The following is a 17,198-nucleotide window of genomic DNA, read 5'->3' as shown; positions in this document are numbered from 1 at the left end:
CATCCCTGATGTCTTACCAAGCCAAGAGATGTGTTTTGTTTTTTTGTTTTTTGAAACAATGTCCACAGATAGTCCCTCCAGTGCCACACGTTACTTCTCTTTCTGTCTCTTCTTAATTTGGGGCAGTTTAAGAAAAGGCAGAAGTATGGGGCGTAGATGGGGGTGAGTTGTGGGGATTCACTCATCCTTGTCCTCTCACGGAAGAGCTCTGGTCTGAGGCCAGATCTAGGCTGGAAAGTAAGCAAGTTATGAGGGTGAGGTTGCAGGTAGCCGCCTAGAAGCAAATGGCCCATATGTTGTGAAGTTAAAGACAACACCTGTGTGAACCCCAGCAGGAAAGCAGTTTACAGAGTGGAATCTAGAAACCCGAGAGACTAGGGCTAATGCATCCGCTTTCTGCTTGATAGGAGTTACTGCTCCAGCCTTCTAGATACTTCTTGGGATCTTTGCCTCAGGTCACCGACAGGTAGGTGAAGCTGTGAGACAAGTGTGCCATGGGCTTTGGGGCCTGGGTTCCCTTCCTGCACCATCCCTTCGTCACTCTGTGATGCTGGGTAAGTGAGCTCACCTCCACATCCTCCATTTCCCTGTCTGTAAAATTATATCCTGCCTCATGTCATCAACTCAATGGACCTGAATTTGAGCTGAGCAAACTCCAGGAGATAGTGAAGGACAGGAAAGCCTCGCATGCTGCAGTCCATGGGGCAGCAAAGAGTTGGACACGACTGAGCAACTGAACAGCAAGAACAGAGGGTTGTTGAAATGAGGAAATGCACATTAAGGGCCTAGAAGAGAATCAGGCAGGTACAGAGAATTGCATTACAAATGGCAGTGGCACACTCCGCTCCCAGTATCCCACAGCTCCCCCATGTGAACAAGGGACAAGTGGAGGTCTGAAGTGTGAGGCCGCATGTCCTCAGCCTTCAGATGGACAGGGCTGGCTATGGGAAAGAGGCCTGCTGACCTGCTTTCTCCCTTCTGTGCCTGCTCTGTAGAGCATTCCAGAACTAAGCCCAAAAGAAGGGCAGAGGAACAAGATCATGAAGGCATGATCAAGGCCTAGGCTGTGCTCAAAGGACTTCCTATGAGGAAGTCTGGGCCTTCCTCATAGAGTTTTCTCTCCCCAACCTCACCCTCCGTACCTCCTCCTCCCCCCACCCACTGTGGGCACCAGATCCTCTACCTCCATCCTTCCAAGACACTTATTTGAAGCTTTTAAACTTTTTTCTTTATTTAGACAGAAAAGACCAACTCTTTAAAAGTAAAATGCAATAAATAAATAAGTTAAGCATAGAGAAGTGTCTGAAACTGACTCCCCACTCTCCCCTTACCACCCCCACCCCCACCCCATTTCTTTTCCCTAAAACCTCTTTCTAAAGAAAATGATCAGGTAATAAACCCTTTTAGCCCGCCCCGCACCCCTCTTCCCAAATACCCAGTTACCCCCCAAAGCAAAGGGAGAAATCAAGAGAGAGAAAAAATCCAAGGGAAATATTGTCTAAACTCCCAGAAAGAGAGATGGCAGCGTCCGGGCTGGGCCGGGCTGGATAACGCACGGGTGGTAGTGGTATTTACACGGAGGGGACCAGCAGAGACTGTAAACATTTTTAGGGGTTTGGGGGAGGTCTTTTCCTCATGAAAGGAGGAGGGTCTCTGTGGCTGACTGGCGGAGAGGCAGCCCTCAGGGCTCCCCCACACCCTCCTTAGGGGGGCCCTCAGGGGAGGCAGTGTTTTAGGGCTGGGAGCCCAGGGTTAAGGGTTATCCTACCTCAAGCTGAGGGTGGCAGGGAGTGTGAAAACCAGCTTCTGAGAAAACCCCTAATGTGGGGAAGAGGCTGGGGTGAGGTGGGTGGGGAGCGTGTCGGAGGCCCCCACTGCCCTCCTGGGCCACACAGGTAGACGAGGCCCAGTGGTGGAGGAGGGAGGCGCGAAAGCTGGGCACAGGAGGCCCATCACAGGAGCCTCAGCAGAAGGCAGATATCCCCGAGCCTTCGAGCCTGGTCCGTGCTCCCTCACAAAAGGCCAAAAGGGCACCTGGCAGGAAAAGGCCCTTTGGGGGAGGCGGGGTGATGGGAGTGGGCCGGTGTCCTGTGCCCCCAGGGCCACGAAGCAGCGTTTGCCCCAGAGCCCAGACAAGGCCCAGGGCGGATGTGCAGAGAGGGCCGGGGCCAGCCGTGGGAAGAGGGGCGAGGCACCCCTTCCTCTGGTGTCTCCAGACCTGTGAAGGAAGGAAACACAGGTGAGGCCTGGGGGAAGATGGCAGCGGATGCAGGTCACGGGCCCTGGGGTCAGAGGGAGCCGGGGGCGCTGAGGAAGGCAGGTCATCAGGAAAGCCTCGGTCCAAACTGAACCGTCTGGCCGCCCAGCCATTCGACAAGGGGCCAGGGTGGAGGAGAGGAGACGGGAGGGTGAGGCGGATGATACAGGTAACCGAAGGATGTTAGGAAGGAAATACTCAAACAGCCCGTGAGAAGAAAGGCTGGAGGGTGTGGAGACAGGGGCCAGAGGAGAGGCAAAGACACAAGGTGACACACAGGCAGGCAGAGGGGACTCAGAGGAAGGAGGGTGAGGTACAGGGACAGACACCTGGAGAAGAGCAAGGGGGCGTCCGCAAAAGGGCGGCAGAGCAGGCCGGGGCGGAGCCGGGGCTGCAGTCTCGTGGGCGAGACCCGCCCCAGCCCCTAGGGGGTGCTCTCATTCCTTTTGGAAAAGGAACAAAGAAAGCCAGAGAGAATGCACGGAACACAGACCACAGTCACCAACCACTGTTGACCAAGCACGTCCCGCGAGCTGCCCCCGGCCCTGACCCTGGGCTGGGGGGCGCTTCCCTCCGCGGCCCCCTCCCCAAATAACAAACAATCGGCTCCAAAGACAACACGCTCGTTCCATGCAACTTACAGGGGCCCGGAGCAGGGGTCCGGGGATGGGGGCTTCGGCCGACAATGGACACGGGCCCTGGGCTGGGGGACCCCCAGGGTTGGGGGGGAGTTAAGCAGCCAGGATTGGGGGGAAAGGGGGAAAAACAGAAAATGTGGGTATTGTTCTTGGGTTGTGTTTTTTTCAGGGGTTTGGTCCAAAAGAGATTAAACAACACAAAAGTAATCAAAGCTCACAGCTCTGTGGCCATGAGGTTGGGGTGGTGGCGGGCAATGGGGAGGAGGGGGCCTGTTATGTAAAATTCACAGGCAGTCCAGCATTCCAGCCACCTCACCTGAACCAACGGTACTTCCCAGAGGCCTGACACTCAGACTCCCCCCAGTCTGTTCTGTCACTCTCCCCTGTGCCATGGGTCTACTGCTACCACTTGGGGTCCAGGGCACCATGACCTGATGTCCCCACTCCTCAGGACAACAGATATTCTAGGAGCCAGTGATTTTAGGACCCTCCAGTACCCTAAACCAGTCCCCCTAGTCCCCAAACCGTACTCCCCTAATTCTACTCCATCCCAAAGGAAAACCAGAAAGAGAGACACATAGACACATGGACACTGACCAGACAAACGAGACCAGGTACTGGGGAAGTTCTAGGGAGTGGACACAGGTAGATACAGACTTGGCTCTCTCTGGGGTCACGGTGTGTGTGTGTGTGTGTGTGTGTGTGTGTGTGTGTGTGAAAGAGAAAGTGAAAGAGAAAGACCTGGGTGATTGAAAACAGCTGAGGAAGCTGCTCCAGGTCGCTGAGTGCCCAGAGCCAGGGGTGGGCATCCCTGAGGGGGCTAGGAAAAGGGGGGGGGCCCTGGCTGCAGTGAGGGGCTAGAGAGCTGACAGGACGGGAGCAGGACCCACCTGGGTGCCCTCAGTAGGGCCGATTGGCATCCTTAGGCCGCTTTAACTGGACTTTGAGGCGCTTCATGCCAATCTGGAAACCATTCATGGCCTGGATGGCAGCCTGGGCGCTGGCTGGATTGTCGAAACTCACAAAGCCTAAGATGAGAGGGTCATAAGGCCTGGCCCAGCCCCCCTCACTCCCCTGAGCTTAGGCCAAGGCCTACCCTTTGCTTTCCTGTAATCACCCTACTTTTTCCATGTCTCCCAAATGCCCAGAAACTGCCCAGCACACCGGAGGCTTTCAGTAAGTAGTAGTTGAGTGGATGAGTCCAGTCCACCCTCTTGCATATGCCAGGACCTTCCTTTCTGCATTCTTTGAGGGGAAGCCCCTCCTTGGCCTGGATAGCTCAGAGCCTGCCTTTTGAAACTTCCACTGCAGACCCTAAATGACATCTGAAGCCCAGAGGACAAGTACGTCCCCTCTCCCCCAAAGCAGCCTTTCAAAGAACTAAGACCACTAAACCCTGCTTCCTAAGCCTTCCTTTTGAAAACTGAACTACCCCAGCTCCTGAGCCTCTTTCAGTCCACTCGGAGCATGGATTTGACCAACTCTTAAAGGAGGAAAGATGCGGTTTCTGGAGGAAGGGATGGGCCTGGGCAGCAGCTGGTATGGGATATCAGGAGTGGAAAAAATGGTTCTTTCAGACTCCTGGATGATCTGGATTTCAAATACTGGGCCTGTTGCAACCAGATGTGCATGTGTGCATGCTAAGTCACTCAGTCATGTCCCACTCTGTGCGACCCTATGGACAGTAGCCTGGCAGGCTCCTCTGTTCATGGGATTCTTCAGTCAAGAATACTGGAGTGGGTTGTCATGCCCTCCTCCAGGGGATCTTCCCATCCAGGGATTGAACCCATGTCTCTCACAGTCTCCTGCATTGGCAGGCACATTCTTTACTACTAGTGCCATCTGGGAAGCCCCACTGCAACCCAAAGTGCCTTCAAATGCATCAGACCTTGTCCTCATCTGGAGTCTGGGCAAAATGTGCCCTATTTTCTCTTTTGGATCATTGTGTTCTTACCAAAACACTTGCTCTGATTGGTGGCTCTGTCAACAAAGACTTTGGCTGAGATGACATGGCCAAAGGGGACAAACATCTGGAGGATCTCTGAGTCCGTGAACTCCTGGGGCAGGTGGTAGATGAAGATGTTGCAGCCATCAGGGCCTGGGTGGCAGCAGAGACAGAAGGAGGTGCTCAGTGATGGGGAGACAGACTGCAAGGAGACGGGGAAGGCAGCCCCCAACATGTAGGCCAGGGATCCAGCCACTGCGTCTGTCCCCTACCCACTGTCATCCCCATGCACGGGGCCAGAGGTAGCCTTGGAGCCCACGACAAGGGCACCCCACCCCTGAAAGCTCTTAGCTGGGACCCCCCACCCCAGGCCACACCACACCTTCCCGTTGCTGCTGCTGCTGTTGCTGCTGCTGCTGCTGCTGTGGGGGTGGCGGGGGCTGCTGGGCCACCAGAGCAGGAGGCTGTGGGAACGCAGGTGCCACCAGGCTGTAGGCTGCTGGGTAAGCTGCTGGGAGGTTTGTGGAGAACAGAGTTGATGGGGTTCTGAGATGTCCCTGGCCCTGGCCCTCCTAACCAACCCTGTCCCTCTGCCCATAGGCTGGCCAATGGAGCTGACAAGGATGAGAGGTGTCAGAGGAGGGCTGCCTCAGACCATGCCCATAAAGGTGTGTCCTTGAAGGTATGGCCTGAGGTAAATCTGAGGGGGTGACTGGCAGAAAGCAGGAAGCCCAGGCCTCTTTTCCTCTCGCCAACCCTTCCACCCTGGCTGAGCCCGGAGCTCCTCACCTGTATAGTGCTGCATCCCCGCATAGGCCTGCTGCAGCGGGTCCACGGGGGCCGCGGGGCTCTGGGCTGGGGAGAGCAGCGCTGACCATGAGAGGGGGCTCAGAGGCAGCAGGGAGCCCCACCTGTGCTTCTGGGAGCCAAGGCCAGGCAGGCGGGGAGGACAACCTCATGGGAGGGCATGGGGGTGAACTGAGAGGGTGGACATGCACCGAGTCGCGGGCAGAGGGGAGAGCCTGGCATCAGCAAGACTTGAGTCGTGGCTGGCTGTGCCACCCTGGACAAGTTGCCTCGCCTCTGTATGCCTCAGCTTCCCTGGCCGAGACGGGGAAAGAACATCCCTGCCCTGGGTGACAGAGCAGGAGAAAGTGCCTTGTCACCCCGGAGTCTGGAGAGGAAAGGGGGGTCCTGACTGCCCACAGTGAGAGTGGTGGGGGATGGTTACTGGGGAGAGCGGTGGGCAGGCGGCCAGAAAACCCCACCTGGGTAGGGGTGAACCCCGTTGGGATATAGAGCGTCAGGGGCAGGCTGCCCGGTGGGCTGGGTAGGCACTGGGCTGTAGCCGTTGACGCCCAGGGCAGCAGGGATGGCAGAGACGGGTGTGGCAGCGATGGCAGGAGGCGTGCTGGTTCCTGGGGAGGAGAAAGCAGCACAGACAGGGCAGAGAAGCAGATACACACGGAGATGCAGAGAAATGGTCAGCAAGTCTGGAGGTGGAGGGGAGGAGGCAGGCTACTGTCTGACCCCGACCCCTCCCAAACCCCACGCTTCCCTGAGCCCCCCTCCCCACCTCCACCATGTGGAAGCTCCCATGAGCTGCCTCCTGCACCCCAGCCCAGCCCAGCCCAGCCCTGCCTGGACCTTACCTGAGGAGGGGGTGATGGGGGTGGCGATGAGGCCGTTGGCATTGATGGCGGCCATGTGCTGCATCTGCACGGCAGCCATGGTGGCCATGGGGCTGAGGTAGGCACTGTGAGCCGCTACCAGGGCCGCCTGCTGCTGCATCAGCTGGGAACAGAGGAAGAGAGGAGAGTGGGGCCCCTGCACCCTGGTCCGGCTCCCCTCTCCACCCTGGGCCTTGGCACTGGGAGATGGGGGCAGGACCCTGGAGGGAGATGCTCACGGCCTGGGTGTAGGCGCTGTAGGCGCCGAACTGGAGAGCGATGGGGCTGAACATGCCCAGCTGGGTGGCCACCTGCTGCATTCGGCGGAGACCGCGCTCCTTCTCCGTGTCGGCAAACTTCACCACCAGGCTGGATGAGGCACCCTGAGCACCGGCCCCACACGTGGTCAGAGGGATGGAGTCAGTGTCTCTCCTCCCCAGAGCCTTTAGGACCTGGCCTCAGTTCCTCCACTCCTGGCTTGGCCTCGTTGGGAGGGCAGCCATCATAGCGCCGATGTCAAATGGGGAGGCTTTCATCCTGCCCTCCCCCCGTGACAGGTCGTGCAAGAGACCAGGAAAAGTCAAGGAATATGAAGCCATGTTCTGGAAAGCAGAAGATGCTCCCAGAATGCAAAGGGCACTCCTGGCCTCTCCATGCAGATCCTGAGCCGGAAATCATCCCCGGGGTGGATCAGCTATAGCAAATGTTTAATCTCAAGCTCATCTTGCCTTGTAGCTGCTCCCCCGTGTCCCAGTCCTCACGGTGTGCTCAGGGGACACAGCTCGACATTGAACACCAGCCTAAGCTATTAGTAAATAAAAACTAGCCTGGAACATTTGCAAGAATCCTTGTAGAATCCTGGGCTCTGGAACGCATTTCTCTATCTGATGCTGTATCCTCTCACCCAGGTCCCTGCTAAGTGCCTGCTTGCCCAGCCTCTGTTAGATAACCTGATGGAGTTTGGGGAAACCAAACTCCAAACTTCCTTGGGAGCTAGCTAGTTTCTTTTGAGGGATTTGCTCTGCTGGGGAGCCCTCTGTGAAAGCAGTCAGCTAGCTAACCCACTGCCAATGTGAGCGGAGGGGTAGGGCAGCAGGATGAAGGTGCAGAGGGCGTGGGGCCACTAAGCAAGTGTCCTGATGTCCAGCCATTGGGGGCGGGGGATGTGGCGGGGAGGAAGGAGAAGAAGTGAAAAGTGAAGAGGGCTGAGGGCTGGAGGAGCCTGGAGAGGAGGGCAAGGGCTTTTGGACTGAAGATGGGGGATGGGCATGGGGACAAGAGGCAGAGATGGTCTTTCCAAGGGAAAGCTGTCCCTAAGAAGTTTGATTCTTCTACTAGAAAATTCTTTTTTAATAAATCCAAAGATCCTATCCAGAACGGACTGCTCACTCTGAGCCAGGGTCTGGTTTGGGCCCAGTGAGGCTGGAAGAGGCCTGAGGGCTAGGGCAGCGGTGGGACTCACCGGCAGGGTCCGGCTGCTGTGAAGGGTGTTGATGGCCGCCTGAGCCTCCGCGTGGGTCTGGAACTTCACGAAGGCGCAGCCTGAAGAGTTCAAGAGGGAAGAGGAAGGGGTGAGTGCCCACCCTGGAGGGTGCCCCCATAGTCCCCATTGCCCATGGAACCAGTGGGGGAGGGCCCGGCGGGGGAGGGCCGGCGGTGGGGGAGGGCCTGGGTGGGGAGGGCCGGCGGCGGGGGAGGGCCCAGGGGGGAGGGCCGGCGGTGGGGGAGGGCCGGCGGTGGGGGAGGGCCGGCGGCGGCTACCTTTGCTGGTGCCGTCTGGGCCCCGGAGCACAGTGCACTCGTCTATGGTCCCGAAAGGCTCGAACATCTTCCGGACGTCCTCATCTGTCTGCTGCTTCCCTAGCATCCCCACAAAGAGCTTCCGGTCTTCTGGCGGGGAGGGCATAGGAGGAGGGGCAGATGCAGGGCCTTGGGGGCACTTTCCCTGCCCTGCTCCAGCCTGGGACAGGCAGAGACCCCTCCCCTTCTCCCCTTCACCTCCGCTCTTCCCTGGGACTTCCCTCACCCTGGGGACCAATGGCTCTAGAGTGTGAAATGGGGATGGTTGGGGGATAGGCTACAGTTACATAGAGAGGACACCCCGGTTCTGAAGGGCTGATTTACACTCCCCTGTGGGCCTCAGTTTTGCCATCTCAGCAGTGGGCTGGATCACATCCCCTCTGGCCACCCTGACTCATGCCCACCTTTCCAAAGGTACAGAACCTACCTCCTCGGCTCTCGCTGTCGGCTGGCTTGACCTGGATTGGCCTGTTCATCTAAAGGAGAGAAGAGAAAGGAACTGCTGGGGACCACTTCTGACCGCCCCAGGTGCCCTCCCCAGGCCAGGACCTGCAGAGAGGCTAGAGGGAGTAAGCCCCAGGCCCAGCCCTCTAAACTGTTGGTGGGAAGGAAGGGATGGGGTTCAGTCTTGTTTGGGATTAGGACCCGAGGGGATTAGAGGTAGAGGAAGGAGAGGAAGGAGAGGAGGGTGCTCGTGGGGCAGGACTCCAAGCTCAGGTAGGGCCCCAGGTGATTCGGCCAAGGAGAGGTGCTGCTCTCCTTAGGGGGAGAGTTGGGCTGCCCACAGGACCCGGGTCCTGAGATAGAGCCCAACCAAGGGCTATTCAGCAAGGCTGCCTCAGTTCTACAAAGTAGGAGCAGCAGAGGCCACCCCATCAAGCAAGCCCCAAGGAAGACTCTAGACTGAAGGAGACCCCACAGATGCTCCGACTTCCGTCTGACCCCTGGAGGTGTGGCTGCCTCTTTTTCTGCCCCCCTACACCCCTTGACCCCAGGGGGAAGGCACTCGGGCAGCACAAAGGGAGCAGATGCCCAGTCTCCGTGGCAACGGGAGAATGCGCGCCATGGCAACCGCCCACTCAGCCTGATTTATCCGTCCCCGTCGCCCTGGCGACCGTGGTGACGTCATCACTTCTGCTGCTCCACACACCCGGAGAAGGAGTGGGGAGGGGGGTGGGAACAGGGTATGTTGGGGGTGGAGGATTTGGTGGGGGCAGAAAGGTGGGGGAGGGGCCCAGGAGAGCTTCCTGATTCTGGAGGGAGGCGCTGAGTAGGCTCCACTGGAGCCATACTGTCCAATCTCCTGTCTTCCTCTTCCAGATCAAATCCTTGGTGTCTCACTATCAAGACAGCTCTAGGGGGGGAAATGCTGTCCCGTGCTCCTTTGAGATTCTCCGGGTACCCAGAAGTCCTTCTGAACTCTACCCTCTCCCTACCCCTGCAGCATCTCCCTTTGTTCAGCTTCCGGTGGAAATGCAGACAGTTCCCTTCTCTGTGTTCCTGTCTGGTGAGAGGACTTGGGAATGACTCCTGCAGGTTGATTTCCTTCACCAGGGTGGGGAGCATCTTAGGAACTGGAGAGGCAGGAGAGGACTCAGTATTTCAGGTCTGAATATATTTTGCTGTTGAAGACTTTGACTGTTGGGGCCACACCTGGTCACCCCACTCACCTGCTGGTGGAGCTGCCCTTGTTCTAGTGGCCAAAAAAATAAACAGAAGCAACCATCCATCCACATTCCAAGGGTGGGACCAAAGTAACCCTCAGGAAAGGCACTAGATAGACTTTGAGGGCTGGCCCTGCCACTCACTAGCTGGGTGACCTTGGACATTTCTCTCCTCTAGGCCTCAGCTTCCTCATCTGTGAAATGGGCTGGATCTGGCAGTCTAGAGTCAGGTTGCCCTCAGCCCTTGAGACTTCATGTGTCAGCGCATCACCCAGCGAAGTGCAGGAATGGTAGTTGTCCCTGCCCACTTCTCACATGCACCTTGTCCCCATGTGGCGATCATGCCAGTCTGTCCAGTTGGACTCTGCAGGTGAGGTTTTCTCAGCTCCAGATCCAATCTAGGCCCCACCTCAACCAATGCTTTCTCCCTGTCCACCCCTCCCCCTAGTCTCTGGATCTGAGAGCAGCTGGCAGGGGTGGGTAGTAACAGACACACAAATCCTCTGGCCAATCTGCCCCAGCTTTATCCTTCAGCAATCTGGGATTATCCCATCGGAGGCTCAATCTCCTCAAGGGTGTGTTTGTGTGTGTGTGTGTGTGTGTGTATGTGTGTGCATGCAGTGAGGGGTAGTGGTCAGCCACTCAGCCTCTCGTTCTTTCACTCTCCTCCTCTCCTGTTCTCTGGTCTAAGCAACCAGGAAGTCCCCTCGTGGGCATCTCAGCAGCCAACATCTCAACCTCACTACAGGAGCAGTAGGACCTGAGTCACAGCTTTGGGGAATTCTTAGGCTTGGCACTAACCCTTCCCAACAGGCCCCTGGGGATTTGCTGTTCTGGTTGGGGATGGGGAACCTGGGATCCAGAGAGAGAGAATGGTGTTCCTGCCCTGCAAGGCTCCCAGGCACAAAAATAGCATATCAATAAATATCCACAGCTGATATAGATTCGCACAAAAACAAGTGCACAGACCACAGCATAGACCACATTGACGGAAGGCTCTCCCCACTCCCCCACAGACAGCCTTCTCCCTTGGTAGCCCCCAGTGCCCCATTCCCAGCCTCTCCTTCTTGGCCTGGCACTTCCTGTGGGAAGCTCAGCCTTTGTTAGCTCAGCTCGGGCACACCTGCCCCCTCCCCTGAGTCCAGCTGGGCCGTGTTTACCTGGCAACCAGGTGCCGGGTGCCTCTCTTCCCTAGCTACTACCCGCCAGGTGATAAGCCCTCCCCAGGGCCTCCCAAAGAAGAAGGGGCTATTTATACTCCAACCAAGTATCTATAAGACCCCCACCAACATGGTCACTTGTAAGTAAGTTCTTCTCACCAAGAGCAAAGACCTCACTTCCAAGAAGAGTTCCCCATGCCCACAAATCTAATTTTTCTGAAGGCAGAGGCCTGGTGCCCTGCCACTCCCAGCTCCAGACTCAAGCCCGGTGTCCCAGATCACACAGAGGCCCCTTTCGTGGAGCCATAATCCTCCTGCCCAATGGCAAGGTGAAGGGGGGACTCATGTAGAGCAGGAAAGGTAGGCCAGATAGAAGGAGTCCTTCACGCCACCACCTCCAGGAGGCCACAGGGAGAATGCTCACAGAGAGAATTCAGGGTCCTGTGACAGAGCCTCTCCGGGGAACTCTTAGGAAGGAGAGAAGGAAATGGGGTTCCATGGCCATAGGTCCAGCTCCCATTCTTTCTCTCTGCAGCATTACACATCACCCAAATATGGCGGTACCTTCCAGATTCTGGGGTGACAAAGATGGGGGAAAGGAGAGAGAGTAAACACCCCCATTAAAGAAAGAACCTGCAGAAGGAAGCATGGAGATTAGACAGTAGGGAGAACTTCCCAACACAATTGCACCAGAGCTGGAGACTGGACACACACATACACTCACACATACACACTTGCACACTCATCTGAAGGAAAACACTGCTGACAGAAAGGCAGGTGGCTGAGAAAAGACCTGGGGCACACAGGGTCAGGCCGAGCTTGGCTCCCCTAGGCTGCCCTGGTCTGCTCCCCCAAACCCCAACACGGGCCCCCCTACACGGGCCCCCTTGGAGGACAGAATCCCTCATTTCCTACTGAAAGCTCTGTGAGGTGTGTCTGGATTCTGTCATCTGGGGCAGGGGCCAGAGTGAGAACTCAGCGTCAGCTGGGAGCTCGGGGCAGGGCTGGACAATTATTAACCGGGGTGCCCTCCTCACTCACCTCTGAGCCCAGGCCTTACTTCCTCAGGAAGAGGAGGCAGCATCTTTCCATACCCAGGATGGAGCCATGCCTGAGCCACACAGGCGGCCGGAGGGGGACAGGGCCAGGGAGGAAGCCCCCTGCTGGCATAGATGGCCCTGGGGCTCCTGCCCATCCCTGCCATCTCTCTCACCCATGACCCCCAACCCTGCTTTCTACCTCCTCCCTTGGCCCTCCCCACTCCTCTTTTCACAGGAACTCTGAGATGGGTGACAACAGAGAAAGAGAAACAGCAATGGAAATGAAAACTGTTGATCTGTGTGGGGCCTCCACAGAAGAAAGAGAAAAAGGAGGGTCGTGAGGTCATGCGATGGAAACCAGGCTTCCTGGAGATGCTTGTGCCCAAACACAGACACACACACACACAAGCACACACACACACAGACACACACGAGCACACGCAGATACACACGAGCACACACACACAGACACATACACACATGAGCACAGACACAAACACACACAGGAGTGCACACACACACAGACACACAGATACACACAAATGAGCGCACGCACACACACACACACACACGTGCTTCTTAGAACCCGAGCCTGCTCACACATGCCCAGATCCTTCACTTCATGGGCTGTGGCCGGGAAGATGGTGGGTGCAGGCGGGGACCTGGCAGTGCGTCTGCTGCCCTAGGGGCACTGAGGGTCGAGGGCCACAGAGGGTCACTGAGCCACGGAGGGTGTGAAGTTGGGAGTGATGGAGACAGTCCTGTTTTCCTGGATTCCCCGCACCCTCTTTTCATCTGTTTTGTCTATTTCCCTCCCTGGAAGAGCTAGAAAAACAGGCTGCATCTCCATTTCCCACACAAGGGGATGTGACAGGTGTGTCTCCAGCACTCAGACTGTTCAGCAAATATTGGCTGGAGGGAAGGATGGAGTTAGCTCTCAAGAGGTACTTTCCAGGGGAGGCCACAGAAGCCGAGAGATACGGAAAAGAAATGGCTCATCCTTTTCCCCCAGGATGCATAACTGGGGGGCACAGTCTGAGAGCCTTTATTCTTGTCTTCACCCTCCCCCCACCCAGGCCTGGGACAAGCTGCAAGGATGGCTGAGAGGAAGACAAAGAGCTCTGACCTTGCGGGGGGAGGCCACGTTGGAGGCCACCCTGCCTCCCTAGGCACGCTCGGTGGGGTCAGGCCGGATCCTCCATGCTGATGGCTGCCTGCCCTTGCCTGTTGCCCCTTGCCCCCCTCCTCAGGGCTTACTCCCAGCCCAGGCCCACCAGGCCCTGATCCACCCCGATGCCCTGTGACACTGTTCCTGTGGTTTCTCTTGGGAGCTACGAGGTGAGCTTGTTCGACCTCAGAAGTAGCTCAGAGATGCCTATCCAGCAGGCACCAGCTGCTCATCTCAGGGTGCAAGCACGCTTCTCCCATCTCACAGATTTCCTCCCCAGAGCCAGAAAGAGTGCCTGAGCGCCTCCTGCCCCCCTCTGCCCTGCACTTGGTGCCCACAGTCTTCTCCCCACACCACCCAGCCAGCTGAGTCCTTCCTCTACATGTGGCCCCAGGGGCGGGTGGGCGGGTGGGGAAGGGGCTGCCTCTGCTGCTGGCAAAGGTTGTATATACTCCACTCATTGCTGTTTTCCTTCCATATCGGTGGGAAGAAATGCATGCATCTTCAGCAAGGAGGAGGGGAGCTACCAGGAGGAAGTGACCTCCTAGTGACCAGAGGAGGTGGAAGATATGTTCAGTGTCTTGGGAAGGTGGTGCCCCTTCTATGGCCCTTCTCAGCCCTCTGGCCCTGGAGTGGGACTCACCCCTGGAAGCGTCTTCTGTTCGTGCAGGGCGCTCTGGGCCTTCAGGGCTGAATCGCGGGCACAGTATGTCAGGAAGGCACATCCTGAGAAGGGGCAGGGGCAGAGAGGCCGGGTTGGGGTGAGTCCCCATCTCCCCTCCCTAAAAGGCTCTCCTTCCCTGTGAGCCTGAGGACCAGGGAGTGCTCCCTTCTTGCTACCTTCTGCCTGCTGGGGCGGGAAGGTGCCTGAGAGGGGGTGCACGTTCTCCCCAGGAGTCTCTGGGCTGAGGAGCACGGGGCAGAGACCTCGAGACCGGGAGTCTTCCACGGTGGGGTGATGGAAGAGAGAGAAGCCTGGGCTGTCGGAAGCTGGGGCTTTGTGTGGGGGGAGAAGGGGCATGTGATCTCCAGACAAGTACGTGTCTGTGGTTTCCTCTCTTCCTTAGCTGGTCTTCTTTCCCCTTCCTCCTTCGCCTCCACCTCCCTCCATCTTGGTCATCACCCCTCCCCTCTCCCATTTTCGCTATTTCTTCCTTTCTTTCCAACTCCGAGCGTGGAGAGCAGACTAGAGAAGGAAGGGAAGAGCGGGGCACAGGAGTCCCTGGGCTGGTGGACGGGGAAGCAGTGTGGCCCCTTTGAGCCCCACCACCAGGGGCTCTCCAAAGCCTGACTCCGGACCTGACTGACCCTGGGCCTGACCCTGCTTAGCTGCACAGCCCTGAGGCCTCTCTTCACCCCCAGCTCCCTTAACTTCCCAGTCCCTACACTTCCTACATCTTCACCAGCCCCTGTCATTCTACAGTCACTCCAGGCCCCTCTCTAGTTTCTGGAGCTGCCCTGCCCAGTCCATGAACATCCATCCACTCTCTCCAGGTTGAGCACGTGACCCCGGGTCCATACCCCTGTCCCAGTAGTATCTGAGGCTACTAAGACTCTCCTTTTGTGCGCGACACCTCCCTCACACACACACCCCTGCCCACCTTCTGTCCCTCAAACCAGCTCTCTCGTTCCTCCATCCTTCCTTGCGTACACGTCCACATCATCCGCCTCAGCTCAGGGAGCCACACCTCTGCAGCCCCTCGACAACTCTTCCCCCGAAGAGGCTCTCCTGAGTCCTCCACCTGAAGTCCCCTGGTCACCCGAGCTGAGTTCTCTTCTAGCTCTTCCATCCACACTCCCCACCCCAGGAACTCTTTTCCTTCCAGATCAGCCTTTTCCAGCCACTCCATCCCTCCAGCCTGGCCTGTCCCCTCCTCCCAGCCTCCCAGCCTCCCAGCCCACTCCCTGAAGCCTCTCCAGCCTGGCCTGACCCCTCACCCTTGTGCAGCCCGGTGTACTTGTCCTTGATGACAGTCAGCTCGAAGATCCGACCAAACTGTTCGAAGATGGGTTTCAGGTCCTTTTCCTCCAGGTGCCTCGGGATCTGCCCCACAAACAGCTTGATGGCATCCGGTTCCTTCATCGGGGCGGCCCAGGAGAAGGGGCCGAGGGGAGCAGGGAGAGGCCCGAAGGCCAGGGGGAGCTGCCCAGCAAGGAGGCAAGTGGCCGGGGCTGGGGCCCAGCCGGGGCTGGCTTTCCCTGTGGCCCCAACCACAGTGCTAGCAGAGGGGCAGCTCTTCACACAAAGGAGGCCCAGGGAGTGGAAGGCTAGGGGTCAGGGGTCTAGGCAGACACTGTCATGCCACCAGGGGGCATAGCCCAAACAAATGATCTCCCTCCCAGAGAGCTGGCAGAGATCCCAGGATGGGGGGCAGTGTGGCCAAGACCTGGAGGGTCGGGGTGGTAGCAGAAGCACTGGGAACTGGGGGTTGAGATGAGAGCTGGAGGTGGAGGGCAGAGGGGGTCTGAGGAGCGTGACGGGGATGGGAGCTGAGGGCTGAGGGTCCTGGTATGGTGGCCAGCAGCGCTGGGAGGGGGGCACTCCTGATGTGGGGCAGGTGGAGTTCTCCTTGGCTTTCCTGGAGGACACCTCCCCTGTGGCTGGTCCTTCTGCTGGGTCCGAAGATCCCTGATGCCAGATGCTTGGTCTCTGATGGCGGCAGGGCTCCGGGGGTCCCTTTGGCCCTGCCGCCCCCCTTCAGGTCCTCCCCTCAGCCCCCCTCCCACCCCCACCCCGGTCCCCGGGCCTGGGCTGCTGCTGGCTGCTCCCGCCGCTGGGGCTGCCTGCTTTCCCGGTCACCTGGGTCCCGGAGCTCTGCTCTCCGGCCGCGCTCTCCTCAACAAAAACCTCCCCCCTCCACACCCCCCTCCCCACTCCCACCTCCTTTCCCCTGACATCAGTGATGTCAGTCTCAGGGGTGGAATACAAATTCTCTACCCTGGAGAGGGACGCACAATCCAGACAAGAGCCACGCCCTCTTTCTATCTCCTTCCTCCCTGACTCCCTTCCCACCCCCAGAAGAGCAGCTGGTCCTGTTGATAATAACCCTTCCCCCATCTCACTCCCCAATCACGAGTTGGGCAAGGTACTAAGATGGAGAATTTACAGAGGAGCCCTAAGGTGGGGTCCATTGTTCCGGGGGCTGGAGCTGTCCCCGGTGCTGGAAGAGAAGACCCAGGAGAGGGGAGCAAGGGGGAGGAAGAGAGGGGAGCCGGCATCTGGGGAGACTGAGAGTGGGGAGCCAAGGAAAGAAATCAGGGGAAAGAAGAGGGCATAGAGACAGTTGGGCAGGTTAGGGGCGGGTGAGGAGAAGGGTGTAGCTGGGGAAGGAAGCAGGTCACGGAGCCTGGGGGAAAGGGCAGAAGGGACCCAGAGAGAAATATGGAAACGGGATTGTGGAAGAGAGAGCAGGGTGAGAAGAGTACAGAGAGGGAATTGTATGTTTTCCAGAAAAGACAGCAAGGAAAACTCGATCTTGCTGGCATTTGCTGACGCCCCCTCCTTGCCCTCTGGGGGGTTTGTGTGTAATACGCGCGTGGGCAGCGTGGCAGCGGTGGTGGTGACAGCTGGTGGTGACAGCGTCACGGGTGGTGACAGCTTTCTCACTGGGAAGCTCCTTGAAGACCAGGACACCGTTTAATTCAGCATTTTACTGTTCACAGTGTCTAGCACAATGTCTTATTCACACATAGTAGGAGCTTAACAAATATTTCTTGAAGAAATAGTCAAAGCAAAGAACCTCTGATGAGAGTAGATTCCTGATTGCCTCAGTGGGCAGAATCACAACCATCAAGCTCCCCTTCAGTGCAGAGGAAACCCAAACGCTCCTTCCTTCTCCTCCCCCTGCCCCAGTTA

General features: G+C 57.7%; 1 protein-coding gene across 15 annotated transcripts; it reads right to left on the bottom strand.

Annotated features, from left to right (window-relative positions):
- Positions 1 to 1,205: 1,205 nt before the first annotated feature.
- CELF3 (CUGBP Elav-like family member 3) lies at positions 1,206 to 16,841 on the bottom strand. Of its 15 annotated transcripts, none has more exons than XM_010803022.2 (14): positions 16,143 to 16,802; positions 15,281 to 15,386; positions 13,986 to 14,068; positions 8,738 to 8,786; positions 8,272 to 8,397; positions 7,973 to 8,052; positions 6,750 to 6,893; positions 6,493 to 6,634; positions 6,109 to 6,258; positions 5,630 to 5,695; positions 5,223 to 5,351; positions 4,850 to 4,993; positions 3,786 to 3,923; positions 1,206 to 2,218 (listed from the first exon to the last, which is right to left on the bottom strand). In XM_010803022.2, exons 1-13 carry the CDS (start codon positions 16,398 to 16,400, stop codon positions 3,796 to 3,798), a joined length of 1,605 nt encoding a protein of 534 aa, XP_010801324.1. In that variant the 5' UTR covers positions 16,401 to 16,802; the 3' UTR covers positions 1,206 to 2,218; positions 3,786 to 3,795. The 15 variants fall into 15 exon arrangements, with proteins under 15 accessions (XP_010801324.1, XP_005203944.2, XP_015318149.1 ...); XM_005203887.3 differs by having other exon boundaries at positions 8,272 to 8,400; positions 16,143 to 16,782; XM_015462663.2 differs by having other exon boundaries at positions 5,223 to 5,348; positions 8,272 to 8,400; positions 16,143 to 16,782.
- Positions 16,842 to 17,198: the final 357 nt, after the last annotated feature.

Source organism: Bos taurus, chromosome 3 (assembly GCF_002263795.3).
Source record: "Bos taurus isolate L1 Dominette 01449 registration number 42190680 breed Hereford chromosome 3, ARS-UCD2.0, whole genome shotgun sequence".
Lineage (NCBI taxonomy): Eukaryota > Metazoa > Chordata > Mammalia > Artiodactyla > Bovidae > Bos > Bos taurus.
This window is presented reverse-complemented; position numbering and strand designations above follow the sequence as displayed.

Coding starts and splice junctions, on each gene's coding strand:
- CELF3 (XM_005203887.3), bottom strand. CDS start 16,400: ATGGGGGAAGGGTTATTATCAACAGGACCAGCTGCTCTTCTGGGGGTG. Junction 6,635..6,749: donor ACAGCGCCTACACCCAGGCC/GTGAGCATCTCC, acceptor CTCTGTTCCCAG/CTGATGCAGCAGCAGGCGGC. Junction 5,696..6,108: donor CGGGGTTCACCCCTACCCAG/GTGGGGTTTTCT, acceptor TGCTCTCCCCAG/CCCAGAGCCCCGCGGCCCCC.